General features: G+C 47.7%; 1 protein-coding gene across 1 annotated transcript; it reads right to left on the bottom strand.

Moving 5' to 3' along the window:
* Positions 1–11,748: 11,748 nt before the first annotated feature.
* On the bottom strand, positions 11,749–14,267 carry LOC123185941 (uncharacterized). The gene is made up of 2 exons (XM_044597746.1): positions 13,232–14,267; positions 11,749–12,794 (listed from the first exon to the last, which is right to left on the bottom strand). The coding sequence occupies exons 1-2, from the start codon at positions 13,539–13,541 to the stop codon at positions 12,502–12,504; spliced, it is 603 nt and encodes a 200-aa protein (XP_044453681.1). The 5' UTR covers positions 13,542–14,267; the 3' UTR covers positions 11,749–12,501.
* Positions 14,268–22,677: the final 8,410 nt, after the last annotated feature.

The following is a 22,677-nucleotide window of genomic DNA, read 5'->3' as shown; positions in this document are numbered from 1 at the left end:
ATCTCTGGGCCCTCTCGGTAATGCACATCACATAAGCCTTGCAAGCACTGCAACTAATGAGTTAGTTGCGAGATGATGTATTACGAAACGAGTAAAGAGACTTGCCGGTAACGAGATTGAACTAGGTATTGAGATACCGACGATCGAACCTCGGGCAAGTAACATACCGATGACAAAGGGAACAACTTATGTTGTTATGCGGTCTGACCGATAAAGATCTTCATAGAATATGTGGGAGCCAATATGAGAATCTAGGTTCCGCTATTGGTTATTGACCGGAGACGTGTCTCGGTCATGTCTACATTGTTCTCGAACCCGTAGGGTCCGCGTGCTTAAGGTTTCGATGGCAGTTATATTATGAGTTTATGAGTTTTGATGTACCAAAGTTAGTTCGTAATCCCAGATGTGATCACGGACATGACGAGGAGTCTCGAAATGGTCGAGACATAAAGATTGATATATTGGAAGCCTATGTTTGGACATCGGAAGTGTTCCGGGTGAAATCGGCATTTTACCGGAGTACCGAGAGGTTACCGGAACCCTCCCGGTAACCTAATGGGCCTTAATGGGCCTAGTGGAGGAAGAGGATAGGAGGCCTAGGGGCTGCCGCGCGCCCCTCCCCCCCAAGTCCGAATTGGACAAGGAGGGGGGGTGGTGCCCCCCCTTTCCTTTCTTCCCTCTGCTCCTTCCCCCCAAGTCCTAATCCAACTAGGGAAAAGGGAGGGGATTCCTACTCCCGGTAGGAGTAGGACTCCTCCTGCGCGCCTCCTCCTAGGGCCGGCCGCACCCCCCTTGGCTCCTTTATATACGGAGGCAGGAGGCACCCCTAGACACACAAGTTGATCTCTAAGATCGTTCTGTTAACCGTGTGCGGTGCCCCCTTCCACCATAGTCCCCGATAATATTGTAGTGGTGCTTAGGCGAAGCCCTGCGACAGTTGAACATCAAGATCATCACCACGCCGTCGTGCTGACGGAACTCTTCCCCGACACTTTGCTGGATCGGAGTCCGGGGATCGTCATCGAGCTGAACGTGTGCTAGAACTCGGAGGTGCCGTAGTTTCGGTGCTTGATCGGTCGGGCCGTGAAGACGTACGACTACATCAACCGCGTTGTCATAACGCTTCCTCTGTCGGTCTACAAGGGTACGTAGATCACACTCTCCTCTCTCGTTGCTGTGCATCACCATGATCTTGCGTGTGCGTAGGATTTTTTTTTGAAATTACTACGTTCCCCAACATAGAACTGCACCAACTGACAGCTCCACCGTTCAGTAAAAACACGTATCCAGTTTGCGATTTAGAATCATCTGGATCAGTGTCAAAGCTTGCATCAACGTAACCATTTACGATGAGCTCTTTGTGACCTCCATATACGAGAAACATATCCTTAGTCCTTTTCAGGTATTTCAGGATGTTCTTGACCGCTGTCTAGTGATCCACTCCTGGATTACTTTGGTACCTCCTTGCTAGACTTATAGCAAGGCACACATCAGGTCTGGTACACAACATTGCATGCATGATAGAGCCTATGGCTGAAGTATAGGGAACATCTTTCATTTTCTCTCTATCTTCTGCGGTGGTCGGACATTGAGTCTTACTCAACTTCACACCTTGTAACACAGGCAAGAACCCTTTCTTTGCTTGATCCATTTTGAACTTCTTCAAAACCTTGTCAAGGTATGTGCTTTGTGAAAGTCCAATTAAGCGTCTTGATCTATCTCTATAGATCTTAATGCCCAATATGTAAGCAGCTTCACCGAGGTCTTTCATTGAAAAACTCTTATTCAAGTACCCCTTTATGCTATTCAGAAATTCTATATCATTTCCAATCAATAATATGTCATCCACATATAATATCAGAAATGCTACAGAGCTCCCACTCACTTTCTTGTAAATACAGGCTTCTCCAAAAGTCTGTACAAAGCCAAATGCTTTGATCACACTATCAAAGCGTTTATTCCAACTCCGAGAGACTTGCACCAGTCCATAAATGGATCACTGGAGCTTGCACACTTTGTTAGCTCCCTTTGGATCGACAAAACCTTCTGGTTGCATCATATACAACTCTTCTTCCAGAAATCCATTTAGGAATGCCGTTTTGACATCCATCTACCAAATTTCATAATTATAAAATGCGGCAATTGCTAACATGATTCGGACAGACTTAAGCATCGCTACGGGTGAGAAGGTCTCATCGTAGTCAATCCCTTGAACTTGTCGAAAACCTTTTGCAACAAGTCGAGCTTTATAGACAGTAACATTATCGTCAGCTCAGTCTTCTTCTTGAAGATCCATTTATTCTCAATTGCTTGCCGATCAATGGGCAAGTCAACCAAAGTCCACACTTTGTTCTCATACATGGATCCCATCTCAGATTTCATGGCTTCTAGCCATTTTGCGGAATCTGGGCTCACCATCGCTTCTTCATAGTTTGTAGGTTCATCATGATCTAGTAGCATGACTTCCAGAATAGGATTACCGTACCACTCTGGTGCGGATCTTACTCTGGTTGATCTACGAGGTTCGGTAGTAACTTGATCTGAAGTTTCATGATCATTATCATTAGCTTCCTCACTAATTGGTGTAGGTGTCACAGAAACCGGTTTCTGTGATGTACTGCTTTCCAATAAGGGAGTAGGTATAGTTACCTCATCAAGTGCTACTTTTCTCCCACTCACTTCTTTCGAGAGAAACTCCTTCTCTAGAAAAACTTCGAATTTAGCAACAAAAGTCTTGCCTTCGGATCTGTGATAGAAGGTGTACCCAACAGTCTCCTTTGGGTATCCTATGAAGACACATTTCTCCGATTTGGGTTCGAGCTTATTAGGTTGAAGCTTTTTCATATCAGCATCGCAGCTAGGGGTGGGCATTCGGTTTAACCGAGTTGTTCGGTTCGGTTCATCGGTTTTATAAAAAAATCGGTTTTCTGAGATTGGTCACCGATCGGTTATCTTGAAAACGAAGAACCGGCGATTCGGTCCATCAAGAATTTCGGTTCGGTGTCGGTTTGACCGAATAAACCGAACAGAATTGAACCTAGCCAGAAAAATTGGCAATCGCGAGCATTCCATGGCAAAAAGGATCGACGAACACACAAGATTATATTAAAGAAAGGAAGAGTAGGTGCAGCTGGATGTTATCTCACACTCGCCAGCCGCCAATGTAAGCAGAAGAGGAAGTGAGGGCGTTGGAGAAGTAGGGGGAGGAGGAGATTGTGCTAGCCCAAGAATCACTGCTGCGCCTGCGCGCCGCGCAAGCTGCCGGACATCATCGCCGCCTACTGCGGTGGAGAGGAGGTTGTGGGGTATGGAGGGCTGGAGGGGTGGCGGCTGAGCAGGAAGGGTTGCAGCCTGGTAGGCTCGCAACCTAGGGTTCCTGCTTGGATGGGGAATCGATCGAGTGGAGGGACTTGGGCTGGGGCTGTAGCGATGATGATAGAGAGAAGGCAAGTGGTGACTTCACGTAATGGGCTGGGCTATTTTTTGGGCCATTGTAGGAATGCCCTCGGTTCCTCGGTGTATTCGGTTAGCCAACGATGACGACCGAAGTAGCCGAACTATAATCGGTTTTCTAAATCTGGGCACTGAGAAAGCAACCGATTTATTCGGTTCAGGTCATTTCGGTCTCGGTCCTGATACTTCGGGTCGGTTTTTCGGATCTCGGTTTTTTATGCCCACCCCTAATCGCAGCCCCAAACTTTCAGAAACGACAACTCTGGTTTCTTGCCAAACCACAGTTCATAAGGCGCCGTCTCAACAGATTTCGATGGCGTCCTATTTAACGTGAATGCAGCCGTCTCTAAAGCATAACCCCAAAACGATAACAGTAAATCAGTAAGAGACATCATAGATTGCACCATATCTAATAAAGTACGATTACGATGTTTGGACACACCATTACGCTGTGGTGTTCCGGGTGGCATGAGTTGCGAAACTATTCCGCATTGTTTCAAATGTAGACCAAACTCGTAACTCAAATATTCTCCTCCACGATCAGATCGTAGAAACTTTATTTTCTTGTTACAATGATTTTCAACTTCACTCTGAAATTCTTTGAACTTTTCAAATGTTTCAAACTTTATTTTCTTGTTACAATCATCTGTGAAGGTGAGAAAATAACGATATCCGCCACGAGCCTCAACATTCATTGGACCACATACATCTGTATGTATGATTTCCAACAAATCCGTTGCTCTCTCCATAGTACCGGAGAACGACGTTTTAGTCATCTTACCCATGAGGCACGGTTCGCAAGTACCAAGTGATTCATAATCAAGTGGTTCCAAAAGTCCATCAGTATGGAGTTTCTTCATGCGCTTTACACCGATATGAACTAAACGGAAGTGCCACAAATAAGTTGCACTATCATTACCAACTCTGCATCTTTTGATTTCAACATTATGAATATGTGTATCACTACTGTCAAGATTCATCAAAATAGACCACTCTTCAAGGGTGGATGACCATAAAAGATATTACTCATATAAATAGAACAACCATTATTCTCTGATTTAAATGAATAACCGTCTCGCATCAAACAAGATCCAGATATAATGTTCATGCTCAACGCTAGCACCAAATAACAATTATTTAGGTCTAATACTAATCCCGAAGGTAGATGTAGAGGTAACGTGCCGACCGCGATCACATCGACTTTGGAACCATTTCCCACGCGCATCGTCACCTCGTCCTTAGCCAATCTTCTCTTAATCCGTAGCCCCTGTTTCGAGTTGCAAATGTTAGCAACAGAACCAGTATCAAATACCCAGGTGCTACTGCGAGCATTAGTAAGGTACACATCAATAACATGTATATCACATATACCTTTGTTCACTTTGCCATCCTTCTTATCCGCCAAATACTTGGGGCAGTTCCGCTTCTAGTGACCAGTCTGCTTGCAGTAGAAGTACTCAGTCTCAGGCTTAGGTTTAGACTTGGGTTTCTTCTCCTGAGCAGCAACTTGTTTGCTGTTCTTCTTGAAGTTCCCTTTCTTCTTCCCTTTGCCCTTTTTCTTGAAACTGGTGGTCTTATTGACCACCAACACTTGATGCTCCTTCTTGATTTCTACCTCCGCGGCTTTTAGCATTGCGAAGAGCTCAGGAATAGTCTTATTCATCCCTTGCATATTATAGTTCATCACGAAGCTTAGTAGCTTGGTGGCAGTTGAAAGATCGTGGATGTCGCCTAGAGGGGGGGGGGTGAATAGGCGTTTTAAAATAATTAAGGGTTTAGGCTTGAACAAATGCGGAATAAACCTAGCGGTTAATTTGCCAAGCACAAAGCCTAAAACAACTAGGCTCACCTATGTGCACCAACAACTTATGCTAAGAAAGATAAGCAACTATGTGATAGCAAGATATATGACAAGAAACAATATGGCTATCACAAAGTAAAGTGCATAAGTAAAGGGGCTCGAGTAAGAGATAACCGAGGCACGCGAAGACGATGATGTATCCCGAAGTTCACACCCTTGCGGATGCTAATCTCCGTTTGGAGCGGTGTGGAGGCACAATGCTCCCCAAGAAGCCACTAGGGCCACCGTAATCTCTTCACGCTCTCGCACAATGCAAGATGCCATGATTCCACTAAGGGACCCTTGAGGGCGGTCACCGAACCCGTACAAATGGCAACCCTTGGGGGTGGTCACCGAACCCGTACACTTTGGCAACCCTTGGGGGCGGTCACCGGTACCCGTCAAATTGCTTGGGGCGATCTCCACAACCTAATTGGAGACCCCGATGCTTACCCGGAGCTTTGCACCACAATGATTGAGCTCCGAACACCAACAACCGTCTAGGGCGCCCAAGCACCCAAGAGGAACAAGCTCAAGGGTACCAAGCACCCAAGAGTAATAAGCTTCTCAACTTGTAACTTCCATGTATCACGTGGAGAACTCAAACCGATGCACCAAATGCAATGGCAAGGGCACACGGAGTGCCCAAGTCCTTCTCTCTCAAATCCCACCGAAGCAACTAATGCTAGGGAGGAAAATGAGAGGAAGAACAAGAAAGAGAACACCAAGAACTCCAAGATCTAGATCCAAGGGGTTCCCCTCACATAGAGGAGAAAGTGATTGGTGGAAATGTGGATCTAGATCTCCTCTCTCTTTTCCCTCAAAAACTAGCAAGAATCCATGGAGGTATTGAGAGTTAGCAAGCTCGAAGAAGGTCAACAATGGGGGAAGAACACGAGCTCAAAAGATAAGGTTCAAAGGGGAAGAAGACCCCCTTTTATAGGAGGGGAAAATCCAACCGTTATCCCCCACTCAGCCCCGCAGAGAGCGGTACTACCGCGCAGGCAGGGCGGTACTACCGCTCATAAGCGGTACTACCGCTCCCCCACAGCGGTACTGCCGCGCTAGAAGAGAAGGGGCTGGGGCTGGGACCCAGAGCGGTACTATCGCGGAAGCAGGGCGGTACTACCACTCACAAGCGGCACTACCGCCACTACTACCGCAGCTAGTACCGCAAAACCCGACACGAGAAAATGCGCCCTCGAGTCGAGGCGGTAGGAGCATGGAGCCGCAGCGGTACTGCGGCTGAGGCCATCAAGCGGTACTACCGCTCCGAGGAGCGGTACTACCGCTTAGTGATGTACTACCGCAGTACTGCAGCTAGTGCCGTAAGGCCCAGACACGAGAAAGAGCGCACTAGGGTCGAGGCGGTAGGAGCACGGAGCCGCAGTGGTACTGCAGCTGAGGCCATCAAGCGGTACTACCGCTCCGAGGAGCGGTACTGCCGCTTAGTGAGCCTCAGCGGTACTACCGCTGTGGCCTGCGGTACTACCGCTGGGTCCAGGAAAAGACACACTCAAGAAAATCAGAACTGCCATAACTTCTGCATATGAGCTCCGAATTGAGCAAACTCAAGCTTGTTGAAAACAAGACGACGAGTAGCATCAAAACAGCGAGGGGAGGAATGCCAACAAAAAGAGGAGTGAAACCTCCAACCGAGAAGAACCGGCAAAACCTCCAACATCGAAAACATCATAGAAGAAGCATGCGAACTCCGTTTTCGATGAACTCAAGCTTGTCATCAAGATGACCATAAGCTCTAAGACTCACAAAGAGAACCAAACAAGAACCAAGAAAGATGATGCAAGGATGCAATGGTTTGAGCTCTCTACGAACGATACAATCAAGCTACTCATCGAGAGCCCCCCTTGATAGTACGGCAATCGATCCTATAACCCGGTCTCCCAACTACCATCATGAGACCGGTAAAATAGAAAACCTATCAAGGGCAAACCTTTGCCTTACACATGGTCCACTTGAGCTAGATGATGATGATCTTGACTTCCTCAAGTTGGACCACCTTTCTTGATTGTGTTGGCACGATGAAGACTAGATGATTGCTCCCCCATAGACCACTATGGGTGAGCCACTCTTCGGCACATCTTCACAAGTCCATTGTCACCACAATGGCCGGCAAGCTTCAAGCACTTGATCTCTTCGCGATGATCCACTTGAACTTGCACACGGCAATCTTGATGACGATCACCACTTGATGTCATCCTCTCCATGGGTTGAGAGATATCTTCCTCTTGACACAAGCCCATGAACATGTACCTAACCCCACGTAGAACTCTCACATAGACCATGGGTTAGTACACAAAGCACAATGGACAATGCTTACCAAACCATGGGATCACTTGATCCCTCTCGGTACATCTTCTATGCTTTGTGAGTTGATCAACTTGATTCACTCTTGACTTAGTCTTGATCAACCTTGAATCTTTCCAACTCTCTTCGTTTGGATGATGTCTTGAAGGTAAACATGAATGATCACACAATCTTCTTCTTCAAGACATGCTTGCAATAAGCTCAACTCTCAAAGAACCAATCTTTGGATAATTCCTTGAATAGCACCTTGGTCGACACAAACTTTTCTTGAAACCAACACATGTACTCCAAGAAAAGCCTATGGACAAAACCTTCAAATATAACTCAAGGCAACCATTAGTCCATAGAGATTGTCATCAATTTCCAAAACCAAACATGGGGGCACCACATGTTCTTTCTGAAGGAAATATGCCCTAGAGGCAATAATAAAGTTATTATTTATTTCCTTATAATCATGATAAATGTTTATTATTCATGCTAGAATTGTATTAACCGGAAACATAATACATGTGTGAATAAATAGACAAACAAAGTGTCACTAGTATGCCTCTACTTGACTAGCTCGTTAATCAAAGATGGTTATGTTTCCTAACCATGTACAATGAGTTGTTATTTGATTAACGATGTCACATCATTAGTTGAATGATCTGATTGACATGACCAATTCCATTAGCTTAGCATCCGATCGTTTAGTATGTTGCTATTGCTTTCTTCATGACATATACATGTTCCTATAACTATGAGATTATGCAACTCCCGTTTACCGGAGGAACACTTTGGGTACTACCAAACGTCACAACGTAACTGGGTGATTATAAAGGAGTACTACAGGTGTCTCCAATGGTACATGTTGGGTTGGCGTATTTCGAGATTAGGTTTTGTCACTCCGATTGTCGGAGAGGTATCTCTGGGCCCTCTCGGTAATGCACATCACATAAGCCTTGCAAGCATTACAACTAATGTGGTAGTTGTGAGATGATGTATTACGGAACGAGTAAAGAGACTTGCCGGTAACGAGATTGAACTAGGTATTGGATACCGACGATCGAATCTCGGGCAAGTAACATACCAATGACAAAGGGAACAACGTATGTTGTTCTACGGTTTGACCGATAAAGATCTTCGTAGAATATGTAGGAGCCAATATGGGTTATTGACCGGAGACGTGTCTTGGTCATGTCTACATTGTTCTCGAACCGTAGGGTCCGCACGCTTAACGTTACGATGACAGTTATTATGAGTTTATGCATTTTGATGTACCGAAGGTTGTTCGGAGTCCCGGATGTGATCACGGACATGACGAGGAGTCTCGAAATGGTCGAGACATAAAGATTGATATATTGAAAGCCTATGTTTGGACATCGGAAGTGTTCCGGGTGAAATCAGGATTTTACCGGATTACCGGGAGGTTACCGGAACCCCCCGGGAGTCATATGGGCCTTATTGGGCCTTAGTGAAAAGGTGAAAGGGCTGCCCATAAGGGCTGCACGCCTCCCCCCTCCCCTAGTCCTATTAGGACTAGGAGAGGTGGCCGGCCACCCCTCTCCCTCTTTCCCCCTTGGGAATCCTAGTTGGAATAGGATTGGGGGGGGGAGTCCTACTCCCGGTAGGAGTAGGACTCCTCCTGCGCCCTCCTCCTGGCCGGCGCACCTCTCCCCCTTGGCTCCTTTATATACGAAGGCAGGGGGCAGCTCTATACACACAAGTTGATCATTGAGATCGTTCCTTAGCCGTGTGCGGTGCCCCCCTCCACCATATTCCACCTCGGTCATATCATAGCGGTGCTTAGGCGAAGCCCTGCGACGGTAGAACATCAAGATCGTCATCACGCCGTCGTGCTGACGGAACTCCTCCCCGAAGCTTTGCTGGATCGGAGCCCGGGGATCGTCATCGAGCTGTACGTGTGCTAAGAACTCGGAGGTGCCGGAGTAACGGTGCTTGGATCGGTCAGATCGGGAAGAAGACGTACGACTACTTCCTCTACGTTGTGTCAACGCTTCCGTTGCGATCTACAAGGGTACGTAGATCATACTCTCCCCTCGTTGCTATGCATCACCATGATCTTGCGTGTGCGTAGGAAATTTTTTGAAATTACTACGTTCCCCAACACTTTCAGCAGTGATTGAAGAACTCTGTCAATGACACTATCAACAGGAAGATTAACCCCCAGTTGAGTCAAGTGATTATGATACCCAGACATTTTGAGTATATGTTCACTGACAGAACTATTCTCCTCCATCTTGTAGCTATAGAACTTATTGGAGACTTCATATCTCTCAATCCGGGCATTTGCTTGAAATATTAACTTCAACTCCTGGAACATCTCATATGCTCCATGACATTCAAAACGTCTTTGAAGACCCGGTTCTAAGCCGTAAAGCATGGCACACTGAACTATCGAGTAGTCATCAGCTTTGCTCTGCCAGACGTTCATAACATCTGGTTTTGCTCCTGAAGCAGGCTTGGCACTTAGCGGTGCTTCTAGAATGTAATTCTTCTGTGCAGCAATGAGGATAATCCTCAAGTTACGGACCCAGTCCGTGTAATTGCTACCATCATCTTTCAACTTTGCTTTCTCAAGGAACGCATTAAAATTCAACGGAACAACAGCACGAGCCATCTATCTACAATCAAACATAGACTTAGCAATTTTTAGGCAGTCTGGGGTGCAACGCTGGCCAGGCGTGTAGCGCCTATCTGTGAGGCGTTGCACAGTGTAGTGTGGCGCCTTTGTGCCGGGAGTCACACAAAAAGGTCAGCCGCGTGAAATAGTTTCACGGGCAGTTCATTCTGTGATTTGATTTCGTCCATAGGTCAAATTTGTCAATTTTTCCCCCAAGCACCCACGTAACACCACCACGCCTACAGTCCCGCCAGTTGCAGGGCAGCCAAATGAAGATGCAGATGTGCGCCCTACCGGTGAGGAGAGCAACATGTGTCACTCAAGGTTGCCGCGACCGCCGCAGCCCTAAGCACGCCATGACCCAAAGTGCGATGCCCCCGCAAGGAGCAGCGCAACCAGACGAGCCCAACGAGCACGCAACCCGGCGAGCCCCGCCGCCACCTGCCAGAGCACCTACGATGCGAGGCACCACCAACCACCACCTGGATCCGCCGCCCCCAGATCCAGGGAAGCCGCAAAGAAGCCCCTCGCCGCCACCGTCGTCAGCACAGGCTTCGCCGGCGACGGTGCAAGGAGATGGAGGGGATGAAGCGGCGGCTCCTCGGATTGGGAGAGGAGCGCCCCCGAGCTGCCATGGGCTGGGGCGATGAATGAGAGAAATTCATATTTCAACCCTGAACTATTACAAATGTCTATGAATCAACCATGAACTTTCAAACTGTCTAGTTACAACCATGAATTATCAAAACCGGTCAAGTTTCAGTTGACCGGCCCATGAGCTGCCAGTTAGCTGCCACGCCACAAAATTGGAAGTGTCCAAAAATAATTGAAAAACTTTTGTAAGATTAGCACTACGATGATAACCATTATGGGAAAGGTTCAAACTTCTTTGCCAAACAGGTTAAACGTACAAATTCAACCCATTTTGGTCAAAATTTGACTAAACAATGGAAGTGTCCAAAAAAACTTTGAGACAAATTTGCAAAATCAACACTACCATGATGATCAGTTTATGGAAGTTTCAAAACTTTTTGTCAAACAGATTAAAAAATAGAAGCAAAATAAATATTTTGACCGCCTTTTTGTTAAAAAAATGAAGTGTCCAGATTTTTAAAATAAAATATTACCATGATGATAATTATGGATAGTTTCAAACCTTTTTGCCAAACATAAAAAATACAAGAAAAATAAATACTTCAAAAAATTGATAACATTCTGTAAAATCAACACTAACATGGTGATAAGTATGGAAAAGTTAAAACTTTTATATATCAAACAGATTAAAAAATACAAGCAAAATAGATATATCCAGCAAAATACTAGGTGACGCCAGCTGACTAAGCAGTCAACTGGCCAAAACCACTTCAACCCACCAAAAAACGGTCTAAGGAGAGGGCGGGGTTGAAACTTGATCGGTTTTGACATTCAGCGTTGCCTTTTAGACATTTGTGATAGTCCATGGCTGAATATGGACTTCTCTCAAAATAATATCTATCACCAACAATACAAGACAACACACAGAGATAATTCCACATACACAACAACAACATCCCGACATTTCCAAAGTGCCCAACAAGAAATCTAGCCATAAAGAGAGCAAGTTTATACATATAGCCAGGACACAAAACTGTTGGCTAATAATCATTCCAATCATACTCATAGTCGTCGTCATCATCATCACTTCTAAGTTCCTTCCTCTAGTTGTAGCGATTGTCTTCTTCTAGTGCACTGTCAGGGATGTCCAAAGTTGACCAAGTCACCTTCACCTCTATAGTGACCATGTCGGGAATCTTGAAACTCACGGTCGAATCTCCATGCTTCTGAACATCAAAGAGATGAGAACGATAAACACAATCCGAGCCACCGCCGCGGCCAACCTTCAATAATACAACCAATTTGGTGAGGCTCATCACAGCGAACACAAACTTGCCTAGGTCACATGGTGTTTCGCCCACAATGCCATCGAAGAGACGGGCCTGATGTTGTAATGCGCTGCCAGAAGCCGTCAGGCACAAGCTCAAGCCACTGTCGCATGCTTCTGATATCCGAACCTGTATTGTGGCCTCTGCTGCTTCATACATATGTGCTAGATTTATGTCCACCGCCCCGCCCTCACCACAGAGCCGTCGTGTGAAGGCCATGTTGATCGGCGGGTCCATGTCGCTGAAGCTGACGGCCCCGTCAATGAGCTGTAGGTCATCTTCTTCTCTTTCTCCAATCTTGATCCTCATGTCGAACTCAACCAGCACAGGAGATGTCATTTCAATGCCTCTCTTGGGGCCAGACATTTGTTCAACCAATCATCATCCTGAACTATTTCCAATGGATCATCTCTGCCGCGGTTGAACAGGTAATTACGCCTTGGGTTCAGGATGTCTCGGGCAGCCAAGAATCCATACACCTGAACTGGGCCATAGAAGGAATCAACAGAAATATATGCTAGCTTCAGCCAGTATATCTGCATCATATTACAATATCCATGCATCTGACAGTCCCGCGAGTACGGCTGGCAGTTGGGTTTCTTTGACATCATCATTGGCTCCACAGAAGCTGAGAGCAGCAATAGAAACATTGTACATGCATTAATTTGATGACAACAAATGAAATTACTAAAGCATATACTTGTACGACAAAACCAGGTGCTTAATTTATACCTAGTGTTTCCTAAGGCTAGAAAAAAAATTAGGTATGATAATCTTCAGCGCTCAAAGAATGGCATCATAATCTTAAAATTTGGGTAAAAAAGCCACCTAATAAGCACAACAAACTCATATGACGCACACAACCTAAGTTATCATTTGAATTAGGAATTGGCGCATAGTTTTGGTGTACTCCCCAGCTCAATACATAAATTGCTGGTAAAAGTAAAATAAACAATAATATAATCCAATAAAACATGGAAGTTTTTGGCATCCTCCTAATTTAGCATAGAAAGGTAACCTTTTTAGGATTTTGATATGAATAGAAACAGATGAGATCAGACTTACTCTCGTCCGTGATGTTCATACGATACATTTTATGCCACGAACATGATTCACGCAGGATGGATCCATCACGATGCTTGCTGTCCGCCAGGAGCGGCTTGATTGTCACGCCGCCGTCGGGGCGGTGGGAGCGGTCCAAGATTCTCTTCCGCGAAGGCACGACGGGAAGGGGCGGCACGGGGCCCATCCGGATCACCGTGCGATCGGCTGTGCGCGTGGAGGAGCTACCGCTCTCCGCCGTCGCTCCCATCCAGCCGCTCGTCGGGGTGACCGCGCCGCCGGTTGTGCGCGAGGGGCTGCCGCCACTCTCCATCCCTCTTCGATTCGAGTGAAGTTTAGTTTTAGGGTTTACTTGGTTCGTTTCCGCCGGGCCTCCCTCTTCTTTTACAACGTTTTCTTACGGCCCCCGTTTATTCGATGAGACATGTTCCCATCCGATCCGGAATATACTTTACTAGTAGATATATAATGCCAGCAAACTACCATACCTAGTCCTAAGCAGACCATCTATACCATAACATGCACAGATCGATGCTGATGCATATATGACTTTGGCAATGTTTTTCTGGTTTCAGGTGTTACAACTTTCTGGTGCTTTATTATATGGGAAACGCTGTGAATCAGCCGGCCGAAAAACAGCTACACATCCGCCGTCTTTCACGCGTCCTATGGGCCCTGCAGGCCAAGTCTGGAAACCACTTCGCGTTATCTTTACACACACACATGACCTTGGCGCTGCTTTCCCCAATCCCTCACGTCTCTCTCTCTCTCTCTCTCTCTCTCTCTCCATGGAGGTGTGCCGCTGGACGGACCTGGCCGCGCTGCAGGATGCGAGGCCGTCCGGGTGTTGCAGCGGCCACGAGACGACGAGCTAGGCAAGCTGGCTGTCTGCTGCTACTTGTTGCTAGGCGGGCCGACGGCTTTTCTGCCACGACGACGGCAAGCACCGACGATGAGTCAGCTGCTGTTAGAATAAATCCGAGGCATACCGTTGATCATCTGAGGACCAAGCAATCACACGAGCACGATATCGAGATTTGTTAACGAGGTTCACCATCATGGCTACATCCCCGGGGTATAACTACGGGCGCTCCTCCCCATAACACCGTCACAATACCGCACCCCAGCCGCCCGGGCGCCGGCACACGCCGCCGGCTCCCCCCGCGTGCCCGTGCTATTATGTTGGCATAGGTTACATCTTGTATCTAAACCCGCTATATATGAGAGGCCTTGGGTACAAGTGTCCTATTAGGACACAACTCCTACCCTGTCTACACACAGTACGACTCCAAGTCCAACTGTAACCTAACTTGTACAATAATATTCGACACAACTCTAACAAACTCCACCTTGGCGAATATTCTCCACCACCTTGAATTCGTCCGTGCGTCGAACCTCCATGTACATTGGACTTGAGATACGCCATGAGCAGCGCTGCTACTCCCAGACTCCATGTGACTCCACCTGCAACTGTAGTCCCTTCTCGTCTTCTTCACAGTCAACCCTCGAGCAAAATTAAGTTCCTCATTACTCTATTTTGTGCTCCCAACTTCCGAGATCCATTCAACACTATCACACACCGATCACTGTCTGCGTGAAAATGAACAACTCGCATATTGGATGCCACATATAAGAGTTACCTGAACTCAATGCCACCGCTCTTTCTTGACCGTCTATCTGAAACTTGACGGAATTTCACCGTCACCCCGTGTCACCCTGAGTCAAATTCACAGTTGTCTCACCCTTTTCCCGGATAGTCTCTGACATGTCCCATAGCTATAGCAGTCTGCCTCCTTCTATACTTGTCATCCGCACTTTGCCATGTGCACTGAACACCACAGAATATACGGCCACGTAATCTCTTAGCTTTTGACAATTTCAGACTTTCCGCCACTTTCTCAGATTCTCCATGGTCAACTCCTGTCCATCAACCGGCACTGATAGACCCAGTCACCAACTTGAATCCGGTACTCGTCAACACTGCTTCAGCACCCTTGCACACTTTGTCTGATCACATGTATGACCACCAGTGCCTTGGTCTGTCGCTATGTCCTGTGCTTACCGCACGCCTCGCCGCTATCACCGCGTCGAGTCTCTGCTGTCCTGGTCGAGTCTCCCGGGTAGCTAGCCCCCACTGTCTCAACTCCCGCTGCAGAGAACCATCGATCAACACCGACCGATGCCGAGTATCACGCCTCCATCAGACCACTGGGCCCCAGTCCGATCCACGTGTCTCTCGCTATCCCGCTGAAATAGGCTTCGACTCTCCATGCATTTACGGCGTAGCCCCTCCATCAGCATAGAGTGAAGTCGTCCATCAGACTCCAGCTCCACCTTCAACATGACTCTATGTAGCTGGCCACGCTACCCTGCGCCTTATCGACTTCAAGCTCTCTCATGTGTACACCGCCTTGAATCAACCCTGCGTCGTAGTCTTATTAAAGCCGCACAAGCCCTCAGACCTGCACCACGTGTTTCCACGCCCCAGAAGTCGGCCACCATCAGCATCACGCTCCTGTGTCGTCGTCGCTGAAATCACCGCCGTCTTCTGCTTTGACCAACATCCATGTCAGTCCATCAGACAATCCAGTCCGACCCAGCCAAAATTATCCGACTGCAACCATGCTCCACCCCACGTCGTGTCCGCCCGCACATCTATGCATTGCCTTTGACGCCCTGTGTATGCATGATCCTGCCACGACACGCTCCAGACTCCTCCGAGCCTTATACGCTTGTCGTCATCCTTGAAACTTGTCCCAGATTCCTTGACAACTCCACGATTACTCTGGTCTTGCAATGGTAGAGTATCCAATCAATGTGCAAATTTGAACACGCTCACGTCCGCTCCACCTTGCTTCACACAGCCACACCATGGATATACATAGCATGCATAGTTTTCCGCATGTACACGTACCAACATGCACCCACCACGCCCTTGCATTGCATGACATCCTGTTTCCGAAACATCAGTCTCACAGAGACATGTGCGTACGTCTCTCTACACCTCGTTCTTGGGACATGCTCCAATTCCTTTTTTTCACAACAAATCTCACGTGCATCCATGCCCTTCCAACCTGCTCACGTCCGAGCCACGATAACCTTGGACCGCCTTCCACTCGATTACGCAACCCGCCTTGGAGCCGCCTGTCCTGGGCCGCATCCGTACGAGCAGGGTGTGCAAGCCTGCTACGCGATCCCGCGTCGACTGCCAACACCTGTGTTGCACGCCGCCGCATCCGATCGATCCGGTACTGGAGTCCAGCTGCTGCACATCATCCCGATCTCGTCGAGAACCTGCGCGATCCCGTCGCCGCCGTATGCTCGGTCGCCTGTTGCACGGCTGCTCCTTCCGATTGCTTCTTGTACTTGCCGACTTTTGCTGCTTCGGAAAAAATCCATCGATCGTCCCGGCTTTCCTGTCGACCAACGAAATTGATCCCGATCGCCTGACACCGTCGATCGAACTAGTTTCTTACGCAACCTTCGGCCTCACCTCTAGATCAGCCACCGGAACCTCATCGAACCTTGCTCATGATACCATTTGTTAGAATAAATCCGAGGCATACCGTTGATCATACGAGGACCAAGCAATCACACGAGCACGACACCGAGATTTGTTAACGAGATTCACCATCATGGCTACATCCCCGGGGTATGACTACGGGCGCTCCTCCCCATAACACCGTCACAATACCGCACCCCGGCCGCCCGGGCGCCGGCACACGCCGCCGGCTCCCCCCGCGTGCCCGTGCTATTATGTTGGCATAGGTTACATCGTGTGTCTAACCCCGCTATATATGAGAGGCCTTGGGTACAAGTGTCCTATTAGGACACAACTCCTACCCTGTCTACACACAGTACGACTCCAAGTCCAACTGTAACCTAACTTGTACAATAATATTCGACACAACTCTAACAGCTGCAGCGGATGAGGGACAACCTAAAGCACCATTATGGCTCAATGCTTCCGGGCGAAGGTTCGCAAGCAGCGCCTAACGTCTCACTTTTTTTTTCTACAACAACAACCATGTTACAAAACTTGCTTCCATGACATCATCTATGTTGCAATGAAGAAAAACAATTCTGCAACATCACTTCTGTTACAAAAATGTCTACAATATTAAATCTGTTGCAGAAGTTACATCACGTTTTTGTACAGAAATTTACACACGGGGGAGATGTTGTTACATTTTTTGCAATAAGGGTCTTGTTGCAAAAAATTGGAGAAATGATGTTTTGCAATATGGATCTTGTTGCAGTAAATTAGAGAAGAGGAAGTTTTGCAACACTGGTCTTGTTGCAGAAAATTAAAAAAAGATGAGGTTTTGTAACAAAAGTCTTGTTGTGATACGGACAATTCACATCATCAAATCGAACGGCTCACGAGGCAGCGGATCTTTCAAAAAGATTCACCGGCTAACGCGTAGCGCGCCCATTATTATATAGCTTCTCGATCTCTATTGATGTAATAGTACTACCTAAGGGCATTTCTAACCGACCCCCTAAAAATAGTGGAGTATCCGGTGGACTAAACCATTAGTGCAGTATATTTACTTCATTAAGTTTTGGCCGGACCTAGTCGATCCCCTATATTTAACAAAGTAAATATTTGTTTTCTAAAACTTGCAATTCTAGTATAAATTGCAACTACATATTAGCACACAAATAGAAAACTAAACATAAATTTGAATGTTCAAGCAAATCACGAATATAGTTTACAAACAGAATTCAAAGTTTACAAACTGAACTATTCAAATTTAAACACGTGGAATGGTTCAAATCTAGCAAATAGCATGAGATAGAACAATTAGGACTTGCTAAGACGTTGCTAGTGATGCTCAACAAGATCTTGTTGGAAATGAGCATGAACTTGATGGTTCTCGATATTGTGGTGCTTCTCAAGGAATGCCAAGATCCTGTTCGTATCATACTCTGGCTCAACCAGAGTCCCGTTGGTGATGTACCGAAACTTCTCACGCATATCTCTCTCGTCTTCAATGATCATGTTATGCAATATGATGCAACAAGTCATGATTGTGACGCCCGGATAATTAAGCTATAGTAATCATCTGCTAATGGTACCTTGTCATCACATTACTGTTGCTAATCCTCGCTTGATCCAGATCTTAATTCAAATTCAAGTTCAAACTAAATACCAAAATTCAAATTTCTCAAACCTGCAAAATAAAATGTTCAAAGTGTGATAAATATTCATAGCTAATTATGTTGGTAACCCAACACTTTTGTAAAATATTTAAATGCCCTTTTGTGAATATAACAGTGGCTGAAAAGAATTATTAAATGCTTTTTAAAATTATAGAAATACGAAAATATTTTATTTGAACCTCAAACTAAATGTGGCAGTGGTATAATTAGTAAAACCAATTTAGGTGTTGTTACTATATTTTATAAAGCTAATTTCTATTCAAAAATAAAAGAAAACTAAAACTGTAAATAGAAAAAAAATAAGAAAAAGAAAAGAAGCAAAAGAAAAAGAAACCCCCTTGACTCCCACGGGGCCTAGCCCAATAGACTGACCCAGCCGTCCCTCCTTGCACTCCCGGTCGCTCCTCCTCCCTTCCTGTTCCCCTGTCTCGGTCGCTACAGGGGCGGGTTCTACCCGACCACCTCACCGGCGTCGAGGGGGAGGAGATAAGGGCAAGCCCTCCGCCTCCTCGATTCCCCGCACCCCACTTGCCCCCTCGCTCCCCACTCCTTCTCTCTCCCCCTCGTCCAGATCTCCTCCTCCCGAGAACCCCCGTCGCCGTTCGTCACCCACCACCGCGGCGACCACCTTCCCCCGTGCTCCTCCGACTGGTCCAACAACTCCGCCGGCATCCGCTGCTACCTCTACGTCGATGCGCGCGAGCCGAGGAGCCTCACAGCCCCGGATCCACCCCGTCTTCGTCTTGGGCGTCACCATCGGCCGTCTTCGATCCGCTCCACCCGAGCCTCTCCGGCATCCCCGAGCTCGCTTTTGCACGACTATCGATTTGCCGTCGCACTTGTTGTTTCCATGCACGCCATGGCCGCTCGAACTTCTTGGTCACAACCACGCTCGTGGGGTGCCTAGCCACACAAGCCCATGCCCCTGCCCATCCATGTCCTTGTGCGCAAGCGCCCGCGTGCTTGGTTGCTCCCTCTATTCTGCTGCTGTAGACTGCCGCTACGCCGCACGCCCGCGAGGTCGCGACCACCCCGGCGCTGCCCGCGGCTGCTTCCACCCGGCCTCGCCCACCTGCACCTGCACCCACCCGCACTGCCTGCTGCTCGCTACTCACCGCTTCGCCACGCCGGCGCTGCCCGCACCCGTGTTCGCAGGCGCCACCCGCCATCGCGCCACTAGCACCTGTCACTGTCCGCCATGCTCTTCCGCGAGCCGTACGTTGCGCCTCACCGCTGCTCGGCCCCCGCCTGCGCTGCCACCGCGCCTCGCTCGCTCGCCTGCTCCCGACGGTGCCCTGCCACACCTGTCGAGCCGCGCCGCCGCCGCCCCCGCCGCCCGCCTGCGCCGCAGCCGTCCCGCGCCGCTCCGCCCGCGATGCTGCCTGCTGCTGCCGCTCCGGGCTGCCGCTGCTAGCCACCGCCCGACGCTGGCGCTCGCCGCCGTCGCCCCGGGCCTCCAGGGCCCCTCCGCGTGTAATAGCCGCCCAGGTTCGGCCTCGCCCGATAGCCCGTAACTGCCTGCCGCTTGGCCTTTGGGCCAATTATGGCAGGGCCCCACGCCCTTGTATATATATATTTTTAAAAGATTTAAAGAAAATAAATAAACTTAATTAATTAACTTAATTAATCATGGGTAGTTAACTAATTAAGTTTAATTAGCCTGCTAATTAAACTATGTTAAAATGGCAATTAGCAAATCAGTGTATGACAGGGGCCCCACACCTATCGACCAGTCAAACGTTGACTGGTCAACTGGGACCCCCTGGCCCACCTGTCAGCCACTGGATGCACTTTTGTGTATCCTATGCTGGGTGCCCCTAGCATTTAACCTGTATTTTCGAATTAAAAGTTATTTCAGAAAATGTTTAAATCTTTGAAAATTTGTAGAAAATAATCCGTAGCTCGGATGAAAAGTTTTATACATGAAAGTTGCTTAGAACGATGACACGAATCCAAATGCGCGGTTTGTTCGTCCATCACACGTCCCTAGCATAGCAAACATGCAACATCCCCCCTTCGGTTCGTTTGTCTGAAAAATGCATAACCCCGGGAAAACATTCCCGGATGTTTTCCCCTTCGCCCATATCATGTAGCACTACGTTAGAACACCCCTAGCGCTGGTTATTGCTTGTCATGTATCTGTTTGCTCTGTATTTACTGTTTCTCCCCCCTCTTCTCTCCGGTAGACCTCGAGACCGATGCCGATGTCCCTATGATCGACTACATCATCGACGACCCTTCTTCCCTTTAAGCGGAGCTTCTAGACAAGCCTCCCCTTTGATAATCCCGATATCGCCCATTCCATTCTCTCATGCTTGCATTAGATTTTGCTACTGTAATTGATTGCTCCTATTCTGATGTATAGCCTGCTTTTGTAACCTCCTCATTGTACCTTACCTACTTATCCTAAACTGCTTAGTATAGGTTGGTTAGTGATCCATCAGTGACCCTTGTCCTTGTTGCCCCTGCTTCATCATCGACGACTCGATCAACGTGATCGATGACCAGACCCGACACCTCGCATCACATCACGCCCCTATTGTTGCTCGACTCTGCAGAGCTACTATCGAGTGCCGAGGGTGATACCTCATAACACACTCCTGATGATAACTCTGTAGTGTAGCTATTCGTTCGTGGTCATCGAGGGTGATTCCTCCTTGACCACTCCCGATACGACTCTGTCGTGCAACCCCTCAAGTGTGAACCTCAAGGGTGGTTCCTCTTACGTTCACCTTGATGATTACATCGAGTGGAATTCACCGAGGGTGATTCCTCGGGGTTTCCTCCTTGATGTTTGGACACACTGTTACCCGGACTTTACTTGAGACAATTTTTGAAGTTGGGTCAACCCTGAGGGTACCCGCGAGTTGAAGTGAAATTCGGGCGGGTCCGTAGAGCACCCGCAAGTTTTCTACGAGGCATGGCCAGGCATTCTGGGCCCTTGTCGTAAGTCCACGAGATGGGCGACGGGGTCACATTATCGTGAGTCTCTGCTCGTCTCCGCGAGCCCCCAATGCACTAACAGGTTTGGGTATTTGTTCTGAGTTGACCTTTGGCCTTTATGCACTAACCACCACGCTAGAATAGTCATGGGACTCGACGTCACAGTATTAGCCGAAGCTTTGACAGACGTCCAGTTCAGCATGGCGGCACGGTCGGATCATGCTGGCCGTCCGAGGCAGTGCTGGTATCCACCCTGCGCAAAACGACCCGGAGTGCAACAGGTGATGGGCCCAAGACCCAGTGGAGATACGTCTCCAACGTATCTATAATTTATGAAGTATTCATGCGATTATATTATCATTCTTGGATGCTTTACAATCATTTTATAGCAACTTTATATCATTTTTGGGACTAACCTATTGACCCAGTGCCTAGTGCCAGTTGCAGTTTTTGCTTGTTTTTTACACCGCAGGAAATCAAAATCAAACGGAGTCCAAACACCGCGAAACTTTTTGTGGATTTTTTATGGATCACAAGACCACCAATGGGCCAAAGAAGCACCTCCGGGGTGCCCCGAAGGGGGCACAACCCACCAGGGCACGCCTGGGGGCCCAGGCACGCCCAGGTGGGTTGTGCCCACCTCGGTGGCCTCCCCCACCCCTCTTTACCCTATAAATTCACAAATATTCCAAAACCCTTCGGTGTTAACAGAATTTCTGCCGCCACAAGGCTTTGTAGCCACCGAAAACCAATCTAGACCTTGTTCCGGCACCCTGCCGGAGGAGGGAATCATCTCCGGCGGCCATCTTCATCATCCCGGCGGCCACCACGATGAGGAGGGAGTAGTCCACCCTCGGGGCTGAGGGTTTGTACCAGTAGCTATGTGTTTAATCTCTCTCTCTCTCATGTTCTTGAGATGTCACAATCTTGATGTATCGCGGGCTTTGTTAATATAGTCGGATCATATGGTGTTTTCCCCTCTCTATCATGTTGTGATGAGTTGAGTTTTCCCTTTGATATTTCGTTGTTATCAGATTGAATACTTTTATGGATTTGAGAACACTTGATATATGTCTTGCAATTGAATACACGTGGTGACAATGGGGTAGCGTATTGATTCACTTGATATTTGTTTTGGCACTCAACTCGTGGATTCCCGAGGTGACATTGGGGTAATCTATGCATAGGGGTTGATGCACGTTCTTGTCTTTGTTTCTCCGGTAGAAATCTTGGGGCACTCTTTGAAGTTTTTTGTGTTGGATTGGATATTATGAATTTGAATTTGCTTTGGTGTTATTGTAGTACGAACTCTTGGTTAGATCGATCGGAAAGAATAGCTT

Source organism: Triticum aestivum, chromosome 2A (assembly GCF_018294505.1).
Source record: "Triticum aestivum cultivar Chinese Spring chromosome 2A, IWGSC CS RefSeq v2.1, whole genome shotgun sequence".
Taxonomy (NCBI): domain Eukaryota; kingdom Viridiplantae; phylum Streptophyta; class Magnoliopsida; order Poales; family Poaceae; genus Triticum; species Triticum aestivum.
The sequence above is the reverse complement of the archived record's forward strand: the minus strand, read 5'-3'. Positions and strand labels throughout refer to the sequence as shown.